At 46.2% G+C, this 24,293-nt stretch overlaps 1 protein-coding gene across 9 annotated transcripts in view; it reads right to left on the bottom strand.

The window, feature by feature from the left end:
• The window catches only part of stab1 (stabilin 1), a 284,951-nt gene that overhangs the window by 13,184 nt on the left and 247,474 nt on the right, over positions 1-24,293 (bottom strand). For 8 of the 9 annotated variants that reach the window (XM_065002108.1, XM_065002102.1, XM_065002105.1 and 5 more), the window contains 2 exons: positions 13,924-14,068; positions 157-290 (listed from right to left, as the gene is read on the bottom strand). In XM_065002108.1, the coding sequence (XP_064858180.1) occupies positions 157-290; positions 13,924-14,068 (279 nt within the window). Of the gene's footprint in view, positions 1-156; positions 291-13,923; positions 14,069-24,293 lie in introns of those variants that run through there. The other variant, XM_065002109.1, reaches the window with a different exon arrangement.

The raw sequence follows: 24,293 nt of genomic DNA, 5'->3' as shown, positions 1-24,293 counted from the left end.
TATCATTTTGCTGAGTTAAATGGGCAGTCTGTGATTGGCACATCAATGTATGGACTTTCTCAAGTAATGATATATAGCTTTTGATGAAAAGTGTCAGGGTGACTGCTTTGTTGTTTCGAATCCCCAGATTTTCCTTTTAAAGGATGACTTTCTGACCTGTTGTGCATCAGCCATCTGAGAGAAGGTGGCGAGCGTAGCCCCCTCCGCTTGACAGGCTAGCTCTGCATCTGTGTAGTTCAGCTGGTACTTCCCTGCACTGGAACGCAGGTGGAACACTCCGGCTGTGTCACCTGACCACACAAAGGAAACAAACGGTCTCTTAATAAGGATGGAAATCACTTTAAAGGTAGAATCTGCTAAATTATGTTGACATGAGCAGCACCGCAGATCAAATCAAATCAAAGTTTATTTGTCACGTGCGCTGAATTACAACAGGTGTAGTAGACCTCACAGTGAAATGCTGAATACAACAGGTGTAGTAGACCTTACAGTGAAATGCTGAATACAACAGGTGTAGTAGACCTCACAGTGAAATGCTGAATACAACAGGTGTAGTAGACCTTACAGTGAAATGCTGAATACAACAGGTGTAGAGACCTTACAGTGAAATGCTGAATACAACAGGTGTAGTAGACCTTACAGTGAAATGCTGAATACTACAGGTGTAGTAGACCTTACAGTGAAATGCTGAATACAACAGGTGTAGTAGACCTTACAGTGAAATGCTGAATACAACAGGTGTAGTAGACCTTACAGTGAAATGCTGACTTACAGGCTCTAACCAATAGGGCAAAAAAAGGCATTAGGTGAACAATAGGTAAGTAAAGAAATAAAACAACAGTAAAAAGACAGGCTATATACAGTAGCGAGGCTATAAAAGTAGCGAGGCTACATACAGACATCGGTTAGTCAGGCTGATTGAGGTAGTATGTACATTTAGATATGGTTAAAGTGACTATGCATATATGATGAACAGAGAGTAGCAGAAGCATAAAAAGAGGGGTTGGCGGGTGGTGGGACACAATTGCAGATAGCCCGGTTAGACAATGTGCAGGAGCACTGGTTGGTCGGGCCAATTGAGGTAGTATGTACATGAATGTATAGTTACAGTCACTATGCATATATGATAAACAGAGAGTAGCTTAAAAGAGGGGTTGGTGTTATGATGATTAAACACGCAGTCGCACAGAGTATCTGGGTGTTAGCGTCACGTTGATACGACGTAGGAACTACTTGATCGAAACTTCAGAGAAGTTTTCAACGCTTCAATGCTCTTAGTTGTTGTTGACATTGAACTACTACTGCTGTATTGCATCTACGTCATCTTGCTGAGTCCTCTTCTCCTCCTCTGGTCCTCTTCTCCTTTAATATGTATAAATAACCTGACACAATTGGGAAGATCAATCTGACGACCCGTCACTGCTACTTTTTGTTTTGTTTTGTGTTGTTTGTAACTTATAATGTTGCTGCTGCCGTCTCGTGACCGAAAATAACTTCTGGACATCAGGACTCGGATTACTCACCATGGACTGGAAGAACCTTTTTCCTTTAACGAGTCCAATGAGAAGGATATACTGCGCTCCCGGGAACAGACCCAGATCCCCGTTATTTGCGTGAAGAAGAGACGGAGGGAAAAAAAAGCACGCAGATCAGGCTTTTGAGAATCCGTAGACGAGCAAGTAACCGCTCGCTGTGATCAATTCTACTTGCTAACAATCATTGGAAAATAAAATAGATGACCTACGTTTACGATTATACTACCAAAGGGACATTCAGAGGTGTAATATCCTATGTTTCACAGAGTCGTGGCTGAACGACGACACGGATGACAATATAGAGCTAGAGGGATTTTCAATGCACCGGCAGAACAGAGAAGCCACTTCTGGTAAGACGAGGGGTGGGTGTGTGTTTTTTTTGTCAATAACAGCAAGTGCACGATGTCAAATATTAAAGAAGTCTCGAGGTATTGCTCACCTGAGGTAGAAAACCTCATGATAAGCTGTAGACCACACTATCTACCAGGAGATTTCATCGGTCTGTGGTGGTCTACTTACCACCACAGACCGATGCTGACATTAAGACCACACTCAACCAGCTCTATAAGGCCATAAGCAAAGAATACAATTCTCATCCAGAAGCGGCACTCCTAGTGGCCGGGGACTTTAATGCAGACAAACTTAAATCAGTTTTACCAAATTTTTACCAGCATGTCACGTGCAACCAGAGGAAGAAAAGAACTATAGACCACATTTACTCCACACAGAGAGAAGCATACAAAGCTCTCCCTCGCCCTCCATTTGGCAAATCTGACCTTAACTCGATCCTCCTGATTCCTGCTTACAAGCAAAAACTAAAGCAGGAAGTACCAGTGACGCGCGCAATATGGAAGTGGTCAGACGGATGCTACTCTACAGGAATGTGTTGTCCTGGACTTCCTGACGGGCCGCCCCCAGATGCTAAGGATAGGCAACAACACGTCTGCCACACTGATCCTCAACACTGGTGCCCCTCTGGGATGCGTACTCAGTCCCCTCCTGTACTCCCTGTTCACCCACGACTGCGTGGCCAAACACGACTCCAACACCATCATTAAGTTTGCTGACGACACAACAGGGGTAGGCCTGATCACTGACAACGATGAGACATCCTATAGAGAGGTCAGAGAACTGGCAGTGTGGTGCCAGGACAACTTCTCCCTCAACGTGAGCAAGACAAAAAGGCTGATTGTGGACTACAGGAAAAGGGCGGCCGAACTAGCCCCCATTAACATCAACGGGGCTGTAGTGAAGCAAGTTTCTTGGTGTCCACATCACCAACGATCTATCACACACCTTGACAGTCGTGAAGATGGCACGACAAAACCTTTTCCCCCTCAGGAGACTGAAAAGATTTGGTATGGGTCCCCAGATCCTCAAAAAGTTCTACAGCTGCACCATCGAGAGCATCCTGACCGGTTGCATCACCGCCTGGTATGGCAACTGCTCGGCATCTGACCGTAAGGCGTTACAGACGGTAGTGTGAACGGCCCAGTACATCACTGGAGCCAAGCTTCCTGCCATCCAGGAACTATATAATAGGCGGTGTCAGAGGAAAGCCCATTAAATTGTCAGATACTCCAGTCACCCAAGTCATAGACTGTTCTCTCTGCTACCGCACGGCAAGCGGTACCGGAGCGCCAAGTCTAGGACCAAAAGGCTCCTTAACAGCGGACTATCTACATTGACAACCCCCCCCCCATTTGTTTTTTAATAAAAAAAAAAACTTTAGTTTATTTGGTAAATATTTTCTTAACTCTCCTTGAACTGCACTGTTGGTTAAGGGCTTGTCAGTCAGCATTTCACAGTAAGGTCTACACTGTTGGTTAAGGGCTTGTCAGTCAGCATTTCACAGTAAGGTCTACACTGTTGGTTAAGGGCTGGTCAGTCAGCATTTCACAGTAAGGTCTACACTGTTGGTTAAGGGCTTGTCAGTCAGCATTTCACAGTAAGGTCTACACTGTTGGTTAAGGGCTTGTCAGTCAGCATTTCACAGTAAGGTCTACACTGTTGGTTAAGGGCTGGTCAGTCAGCATTTCACAGTAAGGTCTACACTGTTGGTTAAGGGCTGGTCAGTCAGCATTTCACAGTAAGGTCTACACTGTTGGTTAAGGGCTGGTCAGTCAGCATTTCACGGTAAGGTCTACACTGTTGGTTAAGGGCTGGTCAGTCAGCATTTCACAGTAAGGTCTACACTGTTGGTTAAGGGCTGGTCAGTCAGCATTTCACGGTAAGGTCTACACTGTTGGTTAAGGGCTGGTCAGTCAGCATTTCACAGTAAGGGCTGGTCTCACACTGTTGGTTAAGGGCTTGTCAGTCAGCATTTCACTGTTGGTTAAGGTCTACACTGTTGGTTAAGGGCTTGTCAGTCAGCATTTCACAGTTAAGGTCTCAGCACTGTTGGTTAAGGGCTTGTGAGTCAGCATTTCACGGTAATGTCTGCACTGTTGGTTAAGGGCTGGTCAGTAAGCATTTCACGGTAAGGTCTACACTGTTGGTTAAGGGCTTGTCAGTCAGCATTTCACAGTAAGGTCTACACTGTTGGTTAAGGGCTTGTCAGTCAGCATTTCACAGTAAGGTCTACACTGTTGGTTAAGGGCTTGTGAGTCAGCATTTCACGGTAATGTCTGCACTGTTGGTTAAGGGCTGGTCAGTAAGCATTTCACGGTAAGGTCTACACTGTTGGTTAAGGGCTGGTCAGTCAGCATTTCACAGTAAGGTCTACACTGTTGGTTAAGGGCTGGTCAGTAAGCATTTCACGGTAAGGTCTACACTGTTGGTTAAGGGCTTGTCAGTCAGCATTTCACAGTAAGGTCTACACTGTTGGTTAAGGGCTGGTCAGTCAGCATTTCACAGTAAGGTCTGCACTGTTGGTTAAGGGCTGGTCAGTCAGCATTTCACAGTAAGGTCTGCACTGTTGGTTAAGGGCTTGTCAGTCAGCATTTCACAGTAAGGTCTACACTGTTGGTTAAGGGCTTGTCAGTCAGCATTTCACAGTAAGGTCTACACTGTTGGTTAAGGGCTTGTCAGTCAGCATTTCACAGTAAGGTCTGCACTGTTGGTTAAGGGCTGGTCAGTCAGCATTTCACAGTAAGGTCTGCACTGTTGGTTAAGGGCTTGTCAGTCAGCATTTCACAGTAAGGTCTGCACTGTTGGTTAAGGGCTGGTCAGTCAGCATTTCACAGTAAGGTCTACACTGTTAAGGGCTTGTCAGTCAGCATTTCACAGTAAGGTCTACACTGTTAAGGGCTTGTCAGTCAGCATTTCACAGTAAGGTCTACACTGTTAAGGGCTGGTCAGTCAGCATTTCACAGTAAGGTCTACACTGTTAAGGGCTTGTCAGGTTTGATTTGATTTGATCTACATGCACTACATAGGGAATAGGATGCCATATTAACACATGTGAAGTCCCATGTTTCAGGAGCTGAAATAAAATCTCCACTTTGTGGGATAAATAAAATAATAAGGCCACTTTCTAAAATTTGCAGTTTTGTCAAAAGACACAATGCCACAGATGTCTCAAGTTGAGTGAGCGTGCAATAGGCAAGCTGACTGCAGGAATGTCCACCAGAGCTGTTTCCAGAGAATTTCATGTTAATTTCTCTACCATAAGCCACCTCCGCTGCCCCCATCATCGTTTTAGAAAAATTGGCAGTACGTCCAACCGGGCTCACAACCTTAGACCACATGTATAGCATTGTGTGGGTGAGCGGTTTGCTGATGTCAATGTTGTGAACAGAGTGTCCCATGTTTGTGGTGGGCTTCTGGTATGGGCAGGCATAAGCTAAGGACAATGAACACAAGTGCATTTTATCGATGGCAATTTGAACGCAGAGAAACCGTAACGAGATCCCGAGGCCCATTGTGGTGCCATTCATCTGCCACCATCACCTCATGTTTCAGCATGACAATGCATGTATCATTCAGGATAATGCATGCTGTCTGTCTGTCTGTCTGTCTGTCTGTCATTGACCAACTTCCGGGTTGGAGCGAGCGGTCGCATCTGCACTCGGTCCGCAGGTAGTATTACATTTCATTACATTTCATTATAGTACAACGGTTTGATTTGTCTAATCTTATCAATTTCTTCTTAGCTAGCTACACAGCCGTCTTTGTTTCATAGATAATTGCGTAATTATCGTATTTCGTCGTCCTAACGCAGTCTACACTGCCCTGCAGCTAGCCAGCTAGCTAACGTCCACCGTTAGCTAGTCCACCGTCTACCGATTATCAGCACAACTATTACACTCAACTGAACGACTTGATTAGTGTAGTGTTAGCTAGCTACATAGTTGTCTTTGCTGTCTTCGTACCCAAGATAATTGTGTAGTTTAGAGTGTGTAGTTTTATGTCGTCCTTAACATAGGAGACTCTGCTAGCTAGCCAACAGCTAGCCAACGTCTACCGAACAGAACTTCTGCACTCAACAATCCGGTCGCATTTCGCTTCGCTCCACAGGTAGTATCACATTTTTCATTTCATTTCATTACAGTACAACGGCTTGATTTGTTTGATCGTAGCTAGCTACATAGCTAGCTACACAGCCGTCTTTGTATCAAAGATAATTGTGTAGTCTAGAGCGACTTCCTAGGTTAGTTAGCCAGCTATTGTCGTTCTTTTAACGCAACGTAACGTAATCAACACTGCTAGCTAGCCAGCTAGCCCCGAATAGCAGCACAGTAGAAACTATTACACTCAACGGAACGACTTGATTAGTGTAGTGTCAACAACGCAGCCAATGCCAACTAGCCTACTTAGTCAACAACGCAGCCTCTGCCAGCTAGCCTACTTCAGCAGTACTGTATCATTTTAATCATTTTAGTCAATAAGATTCTTGCTACGTAAGCTTAACTCTCTGAACACTCGTGACGTGTAGTCCACTTGTCATTCCAATCTCCTTTGCATTAGCGTAGCCTCTTGTGTAGCCTGTCAACTATGTGTCTGTCTATCCCTGTTCTCTCCTCTCTGCACAGACCATACAAACGCTCCACACCGCGTGGCCGCGGCCACCTAATCTGGTGGTCCCAGCGCGCACGACCCACGTGGAGTTCCAGGTCTCCGGTAGCCTCTGGAACTGCCGATCTGCGGCCAACAAGGCAGAGTTCATCTCCGCCTATGTCTCCCTCCAGTCCCTCGACTTCTTGGCACTGACGGAAACATGGATCACCACAGACAACACTGCTACTCCTACTGCTCTCTCTTCGTCTGCCCACGTGTTCTCGCACACCCCGAGAGCTTCTGGTCAGCGGGGTGGTGGCACCGGGATCCTCATCTCTCCCAAGTGGTCATTCTCTCTTTCTCCCCTTACCCATCTGTCTATCGCCTCCTTTGAATTCCATGCTGTCACAGTTACCAGCCCTTTCAAGCTTAACATCCTTATCATTTATCGCCCTCCAGGTTCCCTCGGAGAGTTCATCAATGAGCTTGATGCCTTGATAAGCTCCTTTCCTGAGGACGGCTCACCTCTCACAGTTCTGGGCGACTTTAACCTCCCCACGCCTACCTTTGACTCATTCCTCTCTGCCTCCTTCTTTCCACTCCTCTCCTCTTTTGACCTCACCCTCTCACCTTCCCCCTACTCACAAGGCAGGAAATACGCTCGACCTCATCTTTACTAGATGCTGTTCTTCCACTAACCTCGTTGCAACTCCCCTCCAAGTCTCCGACCACTACCTTGTATCCTTTTCCCTCTCGCTCTCATCCAACACTTCCCACACTGCCCCTACTCGGATGGTATCGCGCCGTCCCAACCTTCGCTCTCTCTCCCCCGCTACTCTCTCCTCTTCCATCCTATCATCTCTTCCCTCTGCTCAAACCTTCTCCAACCTATCTCCTGATTCTGCCTCCTCAACCCTCCTCTCCTCCCTTTCTGCATCCTTTGACTCTCTATGTCCCCTATCCTCCAGGCCGGCTCGGTCCTCCCCTCCCGCTCCGTGGCTCGACGACTCATTGCGAGCTCACAGAACAGGGCTCCGGGCAGCCGAGCGGAAATGGAGGAAAACTCGCCTCCCTGCGGACCTGACATCCTTTCACTCCCTCCTCTCTACATTTTCCTCTTCTCTCTCTGCTGCTAAAGCCACTTTCTACCACTCTAAATTCCAAGCATCTGCCTCTAACCCTAGGAAGCTCTTTGCAACCTTCTCCTCCCTCCTGAATCCTCCTCCCCCTCCCCCCCTCCTCCCTCTCTGCAGATGACTTCGTCAACCATTTTGAAAAGAAGGTCGACGACATCCGATCCTCGTTTGCTAAGTCAAACGACACCGCTGGTTCTGCTCACACTGCCCTACCCTGTGCTCTGACCTCTTTCTCCCCTCTCTCTCCAGATGAAATCTCGCGTCTTGTGACGGCCGGCCGCCCTACAACCTGCCCGCTTGACCCTATCCCCTCCTCTCTTCTCCAGACCATTTCCGGAGACCTCCTCCCCTACCTCACCTCGCTCATCAACTCATCCCTGACCGCTGGCTACGTCCCTTCCGTCTTCAAGAGAGCGAGAGTTGCACCCCTTCTGAAAAAACCTACACTCGATCCCTCCGATGTCAACAACTACAGACCAGTATCCCTTCTTTCTTTTCTCTCCAAAACTCTTGAACGTGCCGTCCTTGGCCAGCTCTCCCGCTATCTCTCTCAGAATGACCTTCTTGATCCAAATCAGTCAGGTTTCAAGACTAGTCATTCAACTGAGACTGCTCTTCTCTGTATCACGGAGGCGCTCCGCACTGCTAAAGCTAACTCTCTCTCCTCTGCTCTCATCCTTCTAGACCTATCGGCTGCCTTCGATACTGTGAACCATCAGATCCTCCTCTCCACCCTCTCCGAGTTGGGCATCTCCGGCGCGGCCCACGCTTGGATTGCGTCCTACCTGACAGGTCGCTCCTACCAGGTGGCGTGGCGAGAATCCGTCTCCACACCACGTGCTCTCACCACTGGTGTCCCCCAGGGCTCTGTTCTAGGCCCTCTCCTATTCTCGCTATACACCAAGTCACTTGGCTCTGTCATAACCTCACATGGTCTCTCCTATCATTGCTATGCAGACGACACACAATTAATCTTCTCCTTTCCCCCTTCTGATGACCAGGTGGCGAATCGCATCTCTGCATGTCTGGCAGACATATCCGTGTGGATGACGGATCACCACCTCAAGCTGAACCTCGGCAAGACGGAACTGCTCTTCCTCCCGGGGAAGGACTGCCCGTTCCATGATCTCGCCATCACGGTTGACAACTCCATTGTGTCCTCCTCCCAGAGCGCTAAGAACCTTGGCGTGATCCTGGACAACACCCTGTCGTTCTCAACTAACATCAAGGCGGTGGCCCGTTCCTGTAGGTTCATGCTCTACAACATCCGCAGAGTACGACCCTGCCTCACACAGGAAGCGGCGCAGGTCCTAATCCAGGCACTTGTCATCTCCCGTCTGGATTACTGCAACTCGCTGTTGGCTGGGCTCCCTGCCTGTGCCATTAAACCCCTACAACTCATCCAGAACGCCGCAGCCCGTCTGGTGTTCAACCTTCCCAAGTTCTCTCACGTCACCCCGCTCCTCCGCTCCCTCCACTGGCTTCCAGTTGAAGCTCGCATCCGCTACAAGACCATGGTGCTTGCCTACGGAGCTGTGAGGGGAACGGCACCTCAGTACCTCCAGGCTCTGATCAGGCCCTACACCCAAACAAGGGCACTGCGTTCATCCACCTCTGGCCTGCTCGCCTCCCTACCACTGAGGAAGTACAGTTCCCGCTCAGCCCAGTCAAAACTGTTCGCTGCTCTGGCCCCCCAATGGTGGAACAAACTCCCTCACGACGCCAGGACAGCGGAGTCAATCACCACCTTCCGGAGACACCTGAAACCCCACCTCTTTAAGGAATACCTAGGATAGGATAAAGTAATCCCTCTCACCCCCCCTCCCCCTGAAAAGATTTAGATGCACTACTGTTCCACTGGAGGTCATAAGGTGAATGCACCAATTTGTAAGTCGCTCTGGATAAGAGCGTCTGCTAAATGACTTAAATGTAAATGTAAATGTAAATGTCTGTGTAAAAAATGTATGTAGTACAGAAACAGTCAAAAGTTTGGATTCATCTACTCAATCAAGGGGTTTTCTCTATTTTTTAAAATTGTTTTATACATTGTACAATACTAGTGAAGACATCAAAACCATTAAATAACTCATATGGAATCATGTAGTAAACAAAAAAAGTGTTAAACAAATCAAAATATATTTGAGATTCTTCAAAGTAGCTTTGCATTCTTTCAACCAGCATCACCTGGAATGTTTTTCCAACAGTCTTGAATGAGATCCTACATACGCTGAGCACTTGGCTGCTTTTCTTCACTCTGTGGTCCAACTCATCCCAAAACATCTCAATTGGGTTGAGGTCAGGTGATTGTGGAGGCCAGGTCATCTGATGCAGCACTCCATCACTCTCCTTCTTGGTCATATAGCCCTTACAGAGCCTGGAGGTGTGTTGGGTCATTGTCCTGTTGAAAAACAAATGATAGTCCCACTAAGCGCTGCAGAATGCTGTGGTAGCCATGTTGGTTAAGTGTGCCTTGAATTCTAAATAAATCACTGACCGTGTCACCTGCAAAGCACCTCCACACCATCACACCACCTCCTCCATGCTTCACAGTGGGAACCACACATGCAGAGATCATCAATTGACCTACTCTGTGTCTCACAAAGGCATGGCTGTTGGAACCAAAACTCTCACATTTGGACTCATCAGACCAAAGGACAGATTTCCACCGGTCTAATGTCCATTGCTTGTGTTTCTTGTTCAAGCAAGTCTCTTATTTTTATTGGTATCCTTTTAGTAGTGGTTTCTTGCAGCAATTTGACCATGAAGGCCTGATTCACACGGTCTCTTCTGAACAGTTGATGTTGAGATGTGTCTGTTATTTGAATTCTGAAGCATTTATTTGGGCTGCAATTTCTGAGGCTGGTAACTCTAATGAACTTATCCTCTGCATCAGACTCTAACTCTCTGGGTCTTCCTTTCCTGTGGTAGTCCTCATGGGAGCCAGTTTCATCATAACGCTTGATGGTTTTTGCGACTGCACTTGAAGAAACTTTCAAAGTTCTTCACGTTTTCCGGATTGACTTATGTCTTAAAGTAATGATGTACTGTCGTTTTTCTGTGCTTATTTGAGCTGTTCTTTCCATGATATGGACTCAGCCCTAATTGCTAAAAGACCATCTTCTGTATGCCACCCCTACTTTGTCACAACACAACTGATTGGCTCAAATGCATTAAGAAGGAAAGAAATTCCACAAATGAAATTTTAACAAGGCACACCTGTTAATTGAAATGCATTCCCGGTGAGTACCCCATGAAGCTGGTTGAGAGATTACCAAGAGTGTGCAAAGCTGTCATCAAGGCAAAGGGTGGCTACTTTGAAGAATCTCAAATTTAAAATAAAAAATATTTATATTTAACACTTTTGGTTACTACATGATTCCATATGTGTTATTTCATAGATGTGATGTATTCACTATTATTGTACAATGTATAAAATTGTAAAAAATAAAGAAAAATGCTTGAATGAGTAGGTGCGTCCAAACTTGTACTGTGTGTGTGTGTGTATACAGTTGAAGTATGAAGTTTACATACACATTTAAACTACATACATTTAAACTCAGTTTTTCACAATTCCTGACATTTAATCCTAGTAAAAACTCCCTGTTTTAGGTCAGTTATGATCACCACTTTATTTTAAGGATGTGAAATGTCAGAATAATAGTATAGAGAATGATTTATTTCAGCTTTTATTTATTTCATCACATTCCCAGTGGGTCAGAAGTTTACATACACTCAATTAGTAATTGGTAGCATTGCCTTTAAATTGTTTAACTTGGGTCAAACATTTTGGGTAGCCTTCCACAAGCTTCCCACAATAATTTGGGTGAATTTTGGCCCATTCCTCCTGACAGAGCTGGTGTAACTGAGTCATGTTTGTAGGCCTCCTTGCTCGCACACGCTTTTTCAGTTCTGCCCACAAATGTTCTATAGGATTGAGGTCAGGGCTTTGTGATGGCCACTCCAATACCTTGACTCTGTTGTCCTTAAGCCATTTTGCCACAACTTTGGAAGTGTGCTTGGGGTCATTGTCCATTTGGAAGACCCATTTGCGACCAAGCTTTAACTTCCTGACTGATGTCTTGAGATGTTGCTTTAATATATCCACATAATTTCCAACCTCATGATGCCATCTATTTTGTGAAGTGCACCAGTCCCCCCTGCAGATAAGCACCCCCACAACATGATGCTGCCACCCCCGTGCTTCACGGTTGGGATGGTGTTCTTCGGCTTGCAAGCCTCCCTCTTTTTCCTCCAAACATAACGATGGTCATTATAGCCAAACAGTTATATTATTGTTTCATCAGACCAGAGGACATTTCTCCAATAAGTACCATCTTTGTCCCCATGTGCAGTTTCAAACCGTAGTCTGGCTTTTTTATGGCGGTTTTAGAGCAGTGGCTTCTTCCTTGCTGAGCGGCCTTTCAGGTTATGTCGATATAGGACTTGTTTTACTGTGTATATAGATACTTTTGTACCTGTTTCCTCCAGCATCTTCTCAATGTCCTTTGCTGATGTTCTGGGATTGATTTGCACTTTTTGCACCAAAGTACGTTCATCTCTAGGAGACAGAAAGCGTCCCCTTCCTGAGTGTTATGACGGCTGCATGGTCCCATGGTGTTTATACTTTCGTACTATTGTTTGTACAGATGTGATAGTGCCTTCAGGCATTTGGAAATTGTTCCCAAGGATGAACCAGACTTGTGGAGGTCTACAATTGTCTTCTGAGGTCTTGGCTGATTTCTTTGGAATTTGCCATGATGTCAAGCAAAGAGGCACTAAGTTTGGAAGGTAGTCCTTGAAATACATCCACAGGTACACCTCCAATTGACTCAAATGAGGTCGATTAGCTAATCAGAAGCTTCTAAAGCCATGACATAATTTTCTGGAATTTTCCAAGCTGTTTAAAGGTACAGTCAACTTAGTGTATGTAAACTTCTGACCCACTGGAATTGTGATACAGTGAATTATAAGTGAAATAATCTGTCTGTAAACAATTGATGGAAAAATGACTTGTGTCATGCACAAAGTAGATGTCCTAACCGACTTGCCAAAACTATAGTTTGTTAACAAGACATTTGTGGAGTGGTTGAAAAACTATTTTTAATGACTCCAACCTAAGTGTATGTAAACTTCCGACTTCAACTGTACATACACTACATGGCCAAAAGAATGCGGACACCTGCTTGTCCAACATCTCATTCCAAAATCATGGAGATGGTCATGCACTCCACTCTTCTGGGAAGGCTTTCCACTAGATGTTGGAACATTGCTGCTATAACAGCCTCCACTCTTCTGGGAAGGCTTTCCACTAGATGTTGGAACATTGCTGCTATAACAGCCTCCACTCTTCTGGGAAGGCTTTCCACTAGATGTTGGAACATTGCTGCTATAACAGCCTCCACTCTTCTGGGAAGGCTTTCCACTAGATGTTGGAACATTGCTGCTATAACAGCCTCCACTCTTCTGGGAAGGCTTTCCACTAGATGTTGGAACATTGCTGCTATAACAGCCTCCACTCTTCTGGGAAGGCTTTCCACTAGATGTTGGAACATTGCTGCAGGGACTTGTTTCCATTTAGCCACGATCATTAGTGAGGTCGGGCACTGATGTTGGGCGATTAGGCCTTGCTCGCATTCGGCTTTCCAATTCATCCCAAAGGTGTTCGATGGGGTTGAGGTCAGGTCTCTGTGCAGGTCAGTCAAGTTTTTCCACTCGGGTTTCAACAAACCATTTCTGTATGGACCTTGCTTTGTGCACAATGGCATTGTCCTGCTGAAACAGGAAAGGGCCTTCCCCAAACTGTTGCCACAAAGTTGGAAGCACATAATCCTCTTGAATGTCATTGTATGCTGTAGTGTTAAGATTTCCCTTCACTGGAACTAAAGGGGCCTAGCCGAACCATGAAAAACAGGTCTTAGGTCAGTTCTTAGTGTGGTAGTGCAGGTTTTAGGTCAGTTCTTAATGTGGTAGTGCAGGTCTTAGGTCAGTTCTTACTGTGGTAGTGCAGGTCTTAGGTCAGTCCTTAATGTGGTAGTGCAGGTCTTAGGTCAGTTCTTACTGTGGTAGTGCAGGTCTTAGGTCAGTTCTTAGTGTGGTAGTGCAGGTCTTAGGTCAGTTCTTACTGTGGTAGTGCAGGTCTTAGGTCAGTTCTTAGTGTGGTAGTGCAGGTCTTAGGTCAGTTCTTAGTGTGGTAGTGCAGGTCTTAGGTAAGTTCCTACTGTGGTAGTGCAGGTCTTAGGTCAGTCCTTAATGTGGTAGTGCAGGTCTTAGGTCAGTTCTTACTGTGGTAGTGCAGGTCTTAGGTCAGTTCTTACTGTGGTAGTGCAGGTCCTTGCATGCAGCCTGGGGGTGACATCCTCCGTTCTCCTCCAGACAGCGGTCGACGGGTGGAACCACCTTCTCCAGACACTGGAGCCCGTTCCCCACGTACCCATCAAGACACTCGCACTGACGCTCATTCTGATAGGATAAAACACATCAGGATATTACTAAAAACAAGGATAACTAGATCTCAAAATGTACCGGAGGAGACCAACCTTGGACTTCCTCCTCCAACGCATTCTGAGAAAGAAGTGAGGGGATAGGACGCAAGGAAGTGAGGGGATAGGACGCAAGGAAGTGAGGGGATAGGACGCAAGGAAGTGAGGGGATAGGACGCAAGGAAGTGAGGGGATAGGACGCAAGGAAGTGAGGGGATAGGACGCAAGGAAGTGAGGGGATAGGACGCAAGGAAGTGAGGGGATAGGACGCAAGGAAGTGAGGGGATAGGACGCAAGGAAGTGAGGGGGATAGGACGCAAGGAAGTGAGGGGATAGGACGCAAGGAAGTGAGGGGATAGGATGCAAGGAAGTGAGGGGATAGGATGCAAGGAAGTGAGGGGATAGGACGCAAGGAAGTGAGGGGATAGGATGCAAGGAAGTGAGGGGATAGGATGCAAGGAAGTGAGGGGATAGGACGCAAGGAAGTGAGGGGATAGGACGCAAGGAAGTGAGGGGGATAGGACGCAAGGAAGTGAGGGGATAGGACGCAAGGAAGTGAGGGGGATAGGACGCAAGGAAGTGAGGGGATAGGACGCAAGGAAGTGAGGGGATAGGACGCAAGGAAGTGAGGGGATAGGACGCAAGGAAGTGAGGGGGATAGGACGCAAGGAAGTGAGGGGGATAGGACGCAAGGAAGTGAGGGGATAGGACGCAAGGAAGTGAGGGGATAGGACGCAAGGAAGTGAGGGGATAGGACGCAAGGAAGTGAGGGGATAGGACGCAAGGAAGTGAGGGGATAGGACGCAAGGAAGTGAGGGGATAGGACGCAAGGAAGTGAGGGGGATAGGACGCAAGGAAGTGAGGGGATAGGACGCAAGGAAGTGAGGGGATAGGACGCAAGGAAGTGAGGGGATAGGACGCAAGGAAGTGAGGGGATAGGACGCAAGGAAGTGAGGGGATAGGACGCAAGGAAGTGACGGGATAGGACGCAAGGAAGTGAGGGGATAGGACGCAAGGAAGTGAGGGGATAGGACGCAAGGAAGTGAGGGGATAGGACGCAAGGAAGTGAGGGGATAGGACGCAAGGAAGTGAGGGGATAGGACGCAAGGAAGTGAGGGGATAGGACGCAAGGAAGTGAGGGGGATAGGACGCAAGGAAGTGAGGGGATAGGACGCAAGGAAGTGAGGGGGATAGGACGCAAGGAAGTGAGGGGATAGGATGCAAGGAAGTGAGGGGATAGGACGCAAGGAAGTGAGGGGATAGGACGCAAGGAAGTGAGGGGGATAGGACGCAAGGAAGTGAGGGGATAGGACGCAAGGAAGTGAGGGGGATAGGACGCAAGGAAGTGAGGGGATAGGACGCAAGGAAGTGAGGGGATAGGACGCAAGGAAGTGAGGGGATAGGACGCAAGGAAGTGAGGGGGATAGGACGCAAGGAAGTGAGGGGATAGGACGCAAGGAAGTGAGGGGGATAGGACGCAAGGAAGTGAGGGGATAGGACGCAAGGAAGTGAGGGGATAGGACGCAAGGAAGTGAGGGGATAGGACGCAAGGAAGTGAGGGGATAGGACGCAAGGAAGTGAGGGGATAGGACGCAAGGAAGTGAGGGGGATAGGACGCAAGGAAGTGAGGGGATAGGACGCAAGGAAGTGAGGGGATAGGACGCAAGGAAGTGAGGGGATAGGACGCAAGGAAGTGAGGGGATAGGACGCAAGGAAGTGAGGGGATAGGACGCAAGGAAGTGAGGGGATAGGATGCAAGGAAGTGAGGGGATAGGACGCAAGGAAGTGAGGGGATAGGACGCAAGGAACTGAGGGGATAGGACGCAAGGAAGTGAGGGGATAGGACACAAGGAAGTGAGGGGATAGGACGCAAGGAAGTGAGGGGATAGGACGCAAGGAAGTGAGGGGATAGGACGCAAGGAAGTGAGGGGATAGGACGCAAGGAAGTGAGGGGATAGGACGCAAGGAATCAGGTGTTAGGGGTTTTATGAGCAGCAGCTACTCTTCCTGGGGTCCACACACAACATGACATAATACAGAACGTTAATAGACAAGAACAGCTCAAGGACAGAACTACATATACATTTAAAAGCATCTCACATAGCCTACATTACAGTATCAATACATACACACACAATCTCTAGGTCAAACAGGGGAGAGGCGTTGTGCCGTGAGGTGTTGCTTTATCTGTTTTTTGAAACCAGGTTTGCTGTTCATTTGAGCAATATGATGGGATTTTCATGTAATAATAGCTCTTTGTAATACTGTACGCTTTCTTGAATTTATTCTGGATTTGGGGACTATGAAAAGACCCCTGGTGGCATGTCTGGTGGGATAAGTGTGTGTGTCAGTACTGTGAGTAAGTTGACTATGAAAAGACCACTGGTGGCATGTCTGGTGGGATAAGTGTGTGTGTCAGTACTGTGAGTAAGTTGACTATGAAAAGACCCCTGGTGGCATGTCTGGTGGGATAAGTGTGTGTGTCAGTACTGTGAGTAAGTTGACTATGAAAAGACCCCTGGTGGCATGTCTGGTGGGATAAGTGTGTGTGTCAGAGCTGTGAGTAAGGTGACTATGAAAAGACCCCTGGTGGCATGTCTGGTGGGATAAGTGTGTGTGTCAGAGCTGTGAGTAAGTTGACTATGAAAAGACCCCTGGTGGCATGTCTGGTGGGATAAGTGTGTGTGTCAGAGCTGTGAGTAAGGTGACTATGAAAAGACCCCTGGTGGCTTGTCTGGTGGGATAAGTGTGTGTGTCAGAGCTGTGAGTAAATTGACTATGAAAAGACCCCTGGTGGCTTGTCTGGTGGGATAAGTGTGTGTGTCAGAGCTGTGAGTAAGTTGACTATGAAAAGACCCCTGGTGGCATGTCTGGTGGGATAAGTGTGTGTGTCAGAGCTGTGAGTAAGTTGACTATGAAAAGACCCCTGGTGGCATGTCTGGTGGGATGAGTGTGTGTGTCAGTACTGTGAGTAAGTTGACTATGAAAAGACCCCTGGTGGCATGTCTGGTGGGATAAGTGTGTGTGTCAGAGCTGTGAGTAAGTTGACTATGAAAAGACCCCTGGTGGCATGTCTGGTGGGATAAGTGTGTGTGTCAGTACTGTGAGTAAGGTGACTATGCAAATAATTTGGAATTTCCAACACATTAAATGTTCTTCTAAAGACAAGAAGTGTCACAGTCAGTCTTTCTTCAACTCTTAGCCAATGAGAGACTGGTATGCATAATGGTATGCATAATATTTACATTAGTCCTCTGATTACAATGAAGAGCAAGACGTGTCGCTCTGTTCTGGGCCAGCTGCAGTCTTTCTTTAACTCTTAGCCAATGAGAGACTGGTATGCATAATGGTATGCATAATATTTACATTAGTCCTCTGATTACAATGAAGAGCAAGACGTGTCGCTCTGTTCTGGGCCAGCTGCAGTCTTTCTTCAACTCTTAGCCAATGAGAGACTGGTATGCATAATGGTATGCATAATATTTACATTAGTCCTCTGATTACAATGAAGAGCAAGACGTGTCGCTCTGTTCTGGGCCAGCTGCAGTCTTTCTTAGCAGAACTTGACCATATGACTGGACAATAATCAAGATAAGATAAAACTAGAGCCTGCAGGACTTGCTTTGTGGAGTGTGGTGTCAAAAAAGCAGAGCATCTCTATATTACGAACAGACAGATGACTCAAATCAAATCAAATTGTATTTGTCACATACACATGGTTAGCAGATGTTAATGCGAGTGTAGCGAAATGCTAACTGTTCCAAATGTCCGAACTGAATTTGGTAAAAGGGCTTTTATGTCCTCTGCGCCATCGTCTTGGAACACCTTACAAAATACTTTTAAACTGGAATAACTTGTCCCGATTGGTGTTTTTAAATCACAGATGAAGGATTTTGAGGCTGATTCCCTGACCTGTCACTGTTTTTAATTTTCTGTTTTTGATTTTGTTATACTCTTGTGAATTCTATGTTTTTTACTAGATTACTTTTTCATGTTTTTTTCATGTTGTCTGTCTGTAATTGTGTAATGACTTGGGGCTGCCTATCTTGGCCAGTACGCTCTTGAAAAAGAGATTTCAAATCTCAATGAGCCCTTCCTGGTTAAATAAAGGTTAAATAAAAATAAAAAATGTTTTGACCATGACAGTTTACAATCTAAGATATCACCAAGTAATTTAGTCTCCTCAACTTGTTCAACAGTCACATCATTCATTACCTGATTCAGCGGAGGGCTCGAGCTTAGGGAATGATTTGTATCACATACAATGCTCTTAGTTTTTTCTCAACAGGTTATGGTCAATAGTATCAAAGGCTGCACTGAAATCTAACAGTACAGCTCCCACAATCTTATTATAATGAATTTCCTTCAACCAATCATCAGTGATTTGTGTCAGTGCAGTACATGCTGAGTGCCCTTCTCTATAAGCATGCTGAAAGTGTCAATCTGTTTACAGAGAAATGGTATTTTATTTGGTCAAACACATTTCTTTCCAACAGTTTCCTAAGAGCTGGCAGCAAGCTGATAGGTCTGCTGTTAGAACCAGTAAAGGCCGCTTTATCACTTTTGGGTATCGGAATGGCTTTGGCTTCCCTCCAGGTCTGAGGATAAACACCTTCCTCTAGGCTCAGATTAAAGATATGACAGATATTAGTGGCTATAGAGTCAGCTACCATCCTCAGTAGCTTTCCATCTAATTTGTCAAAGCCAGGTTTGTCATTATTGCTCGATAACAATAATTTCTCCACCTCTCCCACTAACTTTACAAAATTCTAATTTTAGTTTTTTTATGCACGATGGCTCACTGTTCGTGTGTGGCATTTCCTGCCTACATTTTCCCGCTTTGCCAATGAAGTAATCAATCAAATAATTGGAAACATTAAATGGTTTTGTGATGAATAAGCCATCTGATTGGATAAAAGATGGAGTTGAATTTGTCTTTCTACAAGATGGTGCCGACAGACATGGCAGCTCTGCTTTCAGCTCCTAAGCAACTTTGAAAGTATTTTTTTTGTGTGTGTTATTTCTTACATTATTAGCCCAGAAAGTTTTTTGTGTTATTACATACAGCCGGAAACCTGCAACCACAACACTTCAATATCACTTGACATGAGATCTTATCTAAGCATTACAGGGATATGGCTCTGAATATATACAGCAACACCTCCCCCATAAGCATTCCTGTCTCTTCTGTAGATGTTATATCCTTGTATTGCTGCTGCTGTATCATCAAATGAATTATCTAAGTGAGTCTCAGAAATGGCTAATATATAAATGTTATCTGATGTTAACAAAGTTATTGATTTCATTAACCTTATTTCTAAGACTACATATATTAATATGGGCTATTTTCAGTCATTTCCTGGGTAGCTGATCAGAGATAGACACATGGAAAAGAGAAAACAAAGCAAGATGAAAAACACGTATTCAGCAGTCCATTGATCAGTTGGTGTGTGTGTGTGTGTGTGTGTGTGTGTGTGTGTGTGTGTGTGTGTGTGTGTGTGTGTGTGTGTGCTGTGGGGTTGAAGCCACAAACCCATAGACTTGGCTCTCTCATCCCTTTTCGGAGGGAGGATGGACAATGAGTCTGTCGTAGGGGATGTTCGCAATTTCCCCATGCGCTCTGGCAGCTTTCATGGCTGGGTTCAGTTCTTTCCTCTTCTGGCACACAGCTTCAGGATAGTCCTCGTTGAGGAAGATAAATGTTCCTCTCAAGATCTTGGCTCTTTCCAGACCAACTACCTTGTCCTTGATCCTCAGGCATCTGATCACTGTCGGCCTGTGCCTGTCACCCGGGCCGGTGGTGGGTTTTCCAATCCTGTAGGTGCGCTCTACCTCAATCTTCCTGTGGTCCATCTTCAATTTCTCAGTTCATTTTCCTCACTTTGTCCTCAGACTCCGTCAAGGTCTCGTGGAGATTCTGAAATTTCATCCATAACCATTTTGTTCCGTCTTGATTATCCCTGGAGATAATCTGATTCCTCAGTCATTGTTATCATGGATTCACACACATGGAGATCATCTGATTCCTCAGTCATTGTTATCATGGATTCACACACATGGAGATAATCTGATTCCTCAGTCATTGTTATAATGGATTCACACACAGAACTGATGACCTCTCTCAATGATTTACAGATTACTGTCATCTTGCCGTTCTCCTGTTTCACCTCACGAGCTGACCCTGGGAGAACTGCAAACTGTTCTTCAGGTCCTGGACCTCTCTGGTCAGGTCATCCATTCTGACCCTGGGAGAACTGCCGTTCTCCTGTTTCACCTCACCGAGCTGAACCTGGGAGAACTGCAAACTGTTCTTCAGGTCCTGGACCTCTCTGGTCAGGTCATCCACTCTGACTCTGGGAGAACTGCAAACTGTTCTTCAGGTCCTGGACCTCTCTGGTCAGGTCATCCACTCTGACTCTGGGAGAACTGCAAACTGTTCTTCAGGTCCTGGACCTCTCTGGTCAGGTCATCCACTCTGACTCTGGGAGAACTGCAAACTGTTCTTCAGGTCCTGGACCTCTCTGGTCAGGTCGTCCATTCTTTTATTAGTTGACTCCACCAGTAATTGGACAAAACATTTGTATTTATTGTTGTAACAACTTTTAGAACTATTTTATTTGTTTAGAAGAACTGTGATATAAAGATACCACTGTCCTCAACGGTACTCCTGGGTTATACAGGTTATGCTGTTACTCCTCTCAGTTCCAGACAGGACAGGTTATACTGTTACTCCTCTCAGTTCCAGACAGGACAGGTTATACTGTTACTCCTCTCAGTTCCAGACAGGACAGGTTATACTGTTACTCCTCTCAGTTCCAGACAGGACAGGTTATACTGTTACTCCTCTCAGTTCCAGACAGGTCAGGTTATACTGTTACTCCTCTCAGTTCCAGACAGGACAGGTTATACTGTTACTCCTCTCAGTTCCAGACAGGACAGGTTATATTGTTCCTCCTCTCAGTTCCAGACAGGTTATACTGTTACTCCTCTCGTTCCAGACAGGACAGGTTATACTGTTACTCCTCTCAGTTCCAGACAGGACAGGTTATACTGTTACTCCTCTCAGTTCCAGACAGGACAGGTTATACTGTTACTCCTCTCAGTTCCAGACAGGACAGGTTATACTGTTACTCCTCTCAGTTCCAGACAGGACAGGTTATACTGTTACTCCTCTCAGTTCCAGACAGGACAGGTTATACTGTTACTCCTCTCAGTTCCAGACAGGACAGGTTATACTGTTACTCCTCTCAGTTCCAGACAGGTTATACTGTTACTCCTCTCAGTTCCAGACAGGACAGGTTATACTGTTACTCCTCTCAGTTCCAGACAAGACAGGTTATACTGTTACTCCTCTCAGTTCCAGACAGGACAGGTTATACTGTTACTCCTCTCAGTTCCAGACAGGACAGGTTATACTGTTACTCCTCTCAGTTCCAGACAGGACAGGTTATACTGTTACTCCTCTCAGTTCCAGACAGGTCAGGTTATACTGTTACTCCTCTCAGTTCCAGACAGGACAGGTTATACTGTTACTCCTCTCAGTTCCAGACAGGTCAGGTTATACTGTTACTCCTCTCAGTTCCAGACAGGACAGGTTATACTGTTACTCCTCTCAGTTCCAGACAGGACAGGTTATATTGTTCCTCCTCTCAGTTCCAGACAGGTTATACTGTTACTCCTCTCAGTTCCAGACAGGTTATACTGTCACTCCTCTCAGTTCCAGACAGGACAGGTTATACTGTTACTCCTCTCAGTTCCAGACAGGACAGGTTATACTGTTACTCCTCTCAGTTCCAGACAGGACAGGTTATACTGTTACTCCTCTCAGTTCCAGACAGGACAGGTTATACTGTTACTCCTCTCAGTTCCAGACAGGACAGGTTATACTGTTACTCCTCTCAGTTCCAGACAGGACAGGTTATACTGTTACTCCTCTCAGTTCCAGACAGGACAGGTTATACTGTTACTCCTCTCAGTTCCAGACAGGACAGGTTATACTGTTACTCCTTTCAGTTCCAGACAGGACAGGTTATACTGTTACTCCTCTCAGTTCCAGACAGGTTATACTGTTACTCCTCTCAGTTCCAGACAGGACAGGTTATACTGTTACTCCTCTCAGTTCCAGACAGGTTAAACTGTTACTCCTCTCAGTTCCAGACAGCTTATACTGTTACTCCTCTCAGTTCCAGACAGGACAGGTTATACTGTTACTCCTCTCCTCTCAGTACCAGACAGGACAGGTTATACTGTTACTCCTCTCAGTTTCAGACAGGACAGGTTATACTATTACTCCTCTCAGTTTCAGACAGGACAGGTTATACTGTTACTCCTCTCAGTTCCAGACAGGACAGGTTATACTGTTACTCCTCTCAGTTCCAGACAGGACAGGTTATACTGTTACTCCTCTCAGTTCCAGACAGGACAGGTTATACTGTTACTCCTCTCAGTTCCAGACAGGACAGGTTATACTGTTACTCCTCTCAGTTCCAGACAGGTTATACTGTTACTCCTCTCAGTTCCAGACAGGACAGGTTATGCTGTTACTGCTCTCAGTTACAGACAGGTTATACTGTTACTCCTCTCAGTTTCAGACAGGACAGGTTATACTGTTACTCCTCTCAGTTTCAGACAGGACAGGTTATACTGTTACTCCTCTCAGTTCCAGACAGGTTATACTGTTACCCCTCTCAGTTCCAGACAGGACAGGTTATACTGTTACTCCTCTCAGTTCCAGACAGGACAGGTTATACTGTTACTCCTCTCAGTTCCAGACAGGACAGGTTATACTGTTACTCCTCTGTTCCAGACAGGTTAAACTGTTACTCCTCTCCTCTCAGTACCAGACAGGACAGGTTATGCTGTTACTCCTCTCAGCTCCAGACAGGACAGGTTATACTGTTACTCCTCTCAGTTCCAGACAGGACAGGTTATACTGTTACTCCTCTCAGTTTCAGACAGGACAGGTTATACTATTACTCCTCTCAGTTTCAGACAGGACAGGTTATACTGTTACTCCTCTCAGTTCCAGACAGGTTATACTGTTACTCCTCTCAGTTTCAGACAGGACAGGTTATACTGTTACTCCTCTCAGTTCCAGACAGGACAGGTTATACTATTACTCCTCTCAGTTCCAGACAGGACAGGTTATGCTGTTACTGCTCTCAGTTACAGACAGGTTATACTGTTACTCCTCTCAGTTTCAGACAGGACAGGTTATACTGTTACTCCTCTCAGTTCCAGACAGGACAGGTTATACTGTTACTCCTCTCAGTTCCAGACAGGACAGGTTATACTGTTACTCCTCTCAGTTCCAGACAGGACAGGTTATACTGTTACTCCTCTCAGTTCCAGACAGGACAGGTTATACTGTTACTCCTCTCAGTTCCAGACAGGACAGGTTATACTGTTACTCCTCTCAGTTCCAGACAGGACAGGTTATTCTGTTACTCCTCTCAGTTCCAGACAGAGCATGTCAGAGGGAAGATGGAAGCAGCAACAAACAGCATGGATCTAGACACAATGGCCGTGTCGCGGGCTGCGTTCAAGCCCTCAATGAAACCCTTCTAGCTTGATAGGCAACTAGCTAGCAGCTAGGCTAGCTTCTACACCAAACAGCCCCACAGACCTGGCCTTGGCCGTCAGGATCACTGGACCGATAGTAGCAGTCCCAGCAACTGATGCCAACCACGTCGTAGGATCCAAACTCAAACGGTAGCTAGCTACTAACCAAACGGTAGCTAGCTACTAACCAAACGGTAGCTAGCTACCAACCAAACGGTAGCTAGCTACTAACCAAACGGTAGCTAGCTACTAACCAAACGGTAGCTAGCTACTAACCAAATGGTAGCTAGCTACTAACCAAACGGTAGCTAGCTACTTGAACACTTTTTCAGAGACTTTCATAACTTTACAAAACAACAAACCGAGCGCTCCCTCGTTCTCTCTCTCTCTCTCATTATCTCTCTCTCTCTCTCTCTCTCTCTCTCTCTCTCTCTCTCCACCGAGCGCTCCCTCGTTCTCTCTCTCGTTCTCTCTCTCTCTCTCTCCACCGAGCGCTCCCTCGTTCTTCTCTCTCTCTCTCTCTCTTTCTCTCTCTCTCTCTCTCTCCCCCTCCACCGAGCGCTCCCTCGTTCTCTCTCTCCCCCTCCACCGAGCGCTCCCTCGTTCTTCTCTCTCTCTCTCTCTCGTTCTCTCTCTCTCTCTCT

This window comes from Oncorhynchus nerka, linkage group LG15 (genome assembly GCF_034236695.1).
Source record: "Oncorhynchus nerka isolate Pitt River linkage group LG15, Oner_Uvic_2.0, whole genome shotgun sequence".
Lineage (NCBI taxonomy): Eukaryota > Metazoa > Chordata > Actinopteri > Salmoniformes > Salmonidae > Oncorhynchus > Oncorhynchus nerka.
Note: the sequence above shows the minus strand (reverse complement) of the source record. Positions and strands in the feature narration are given on the sequence as shown.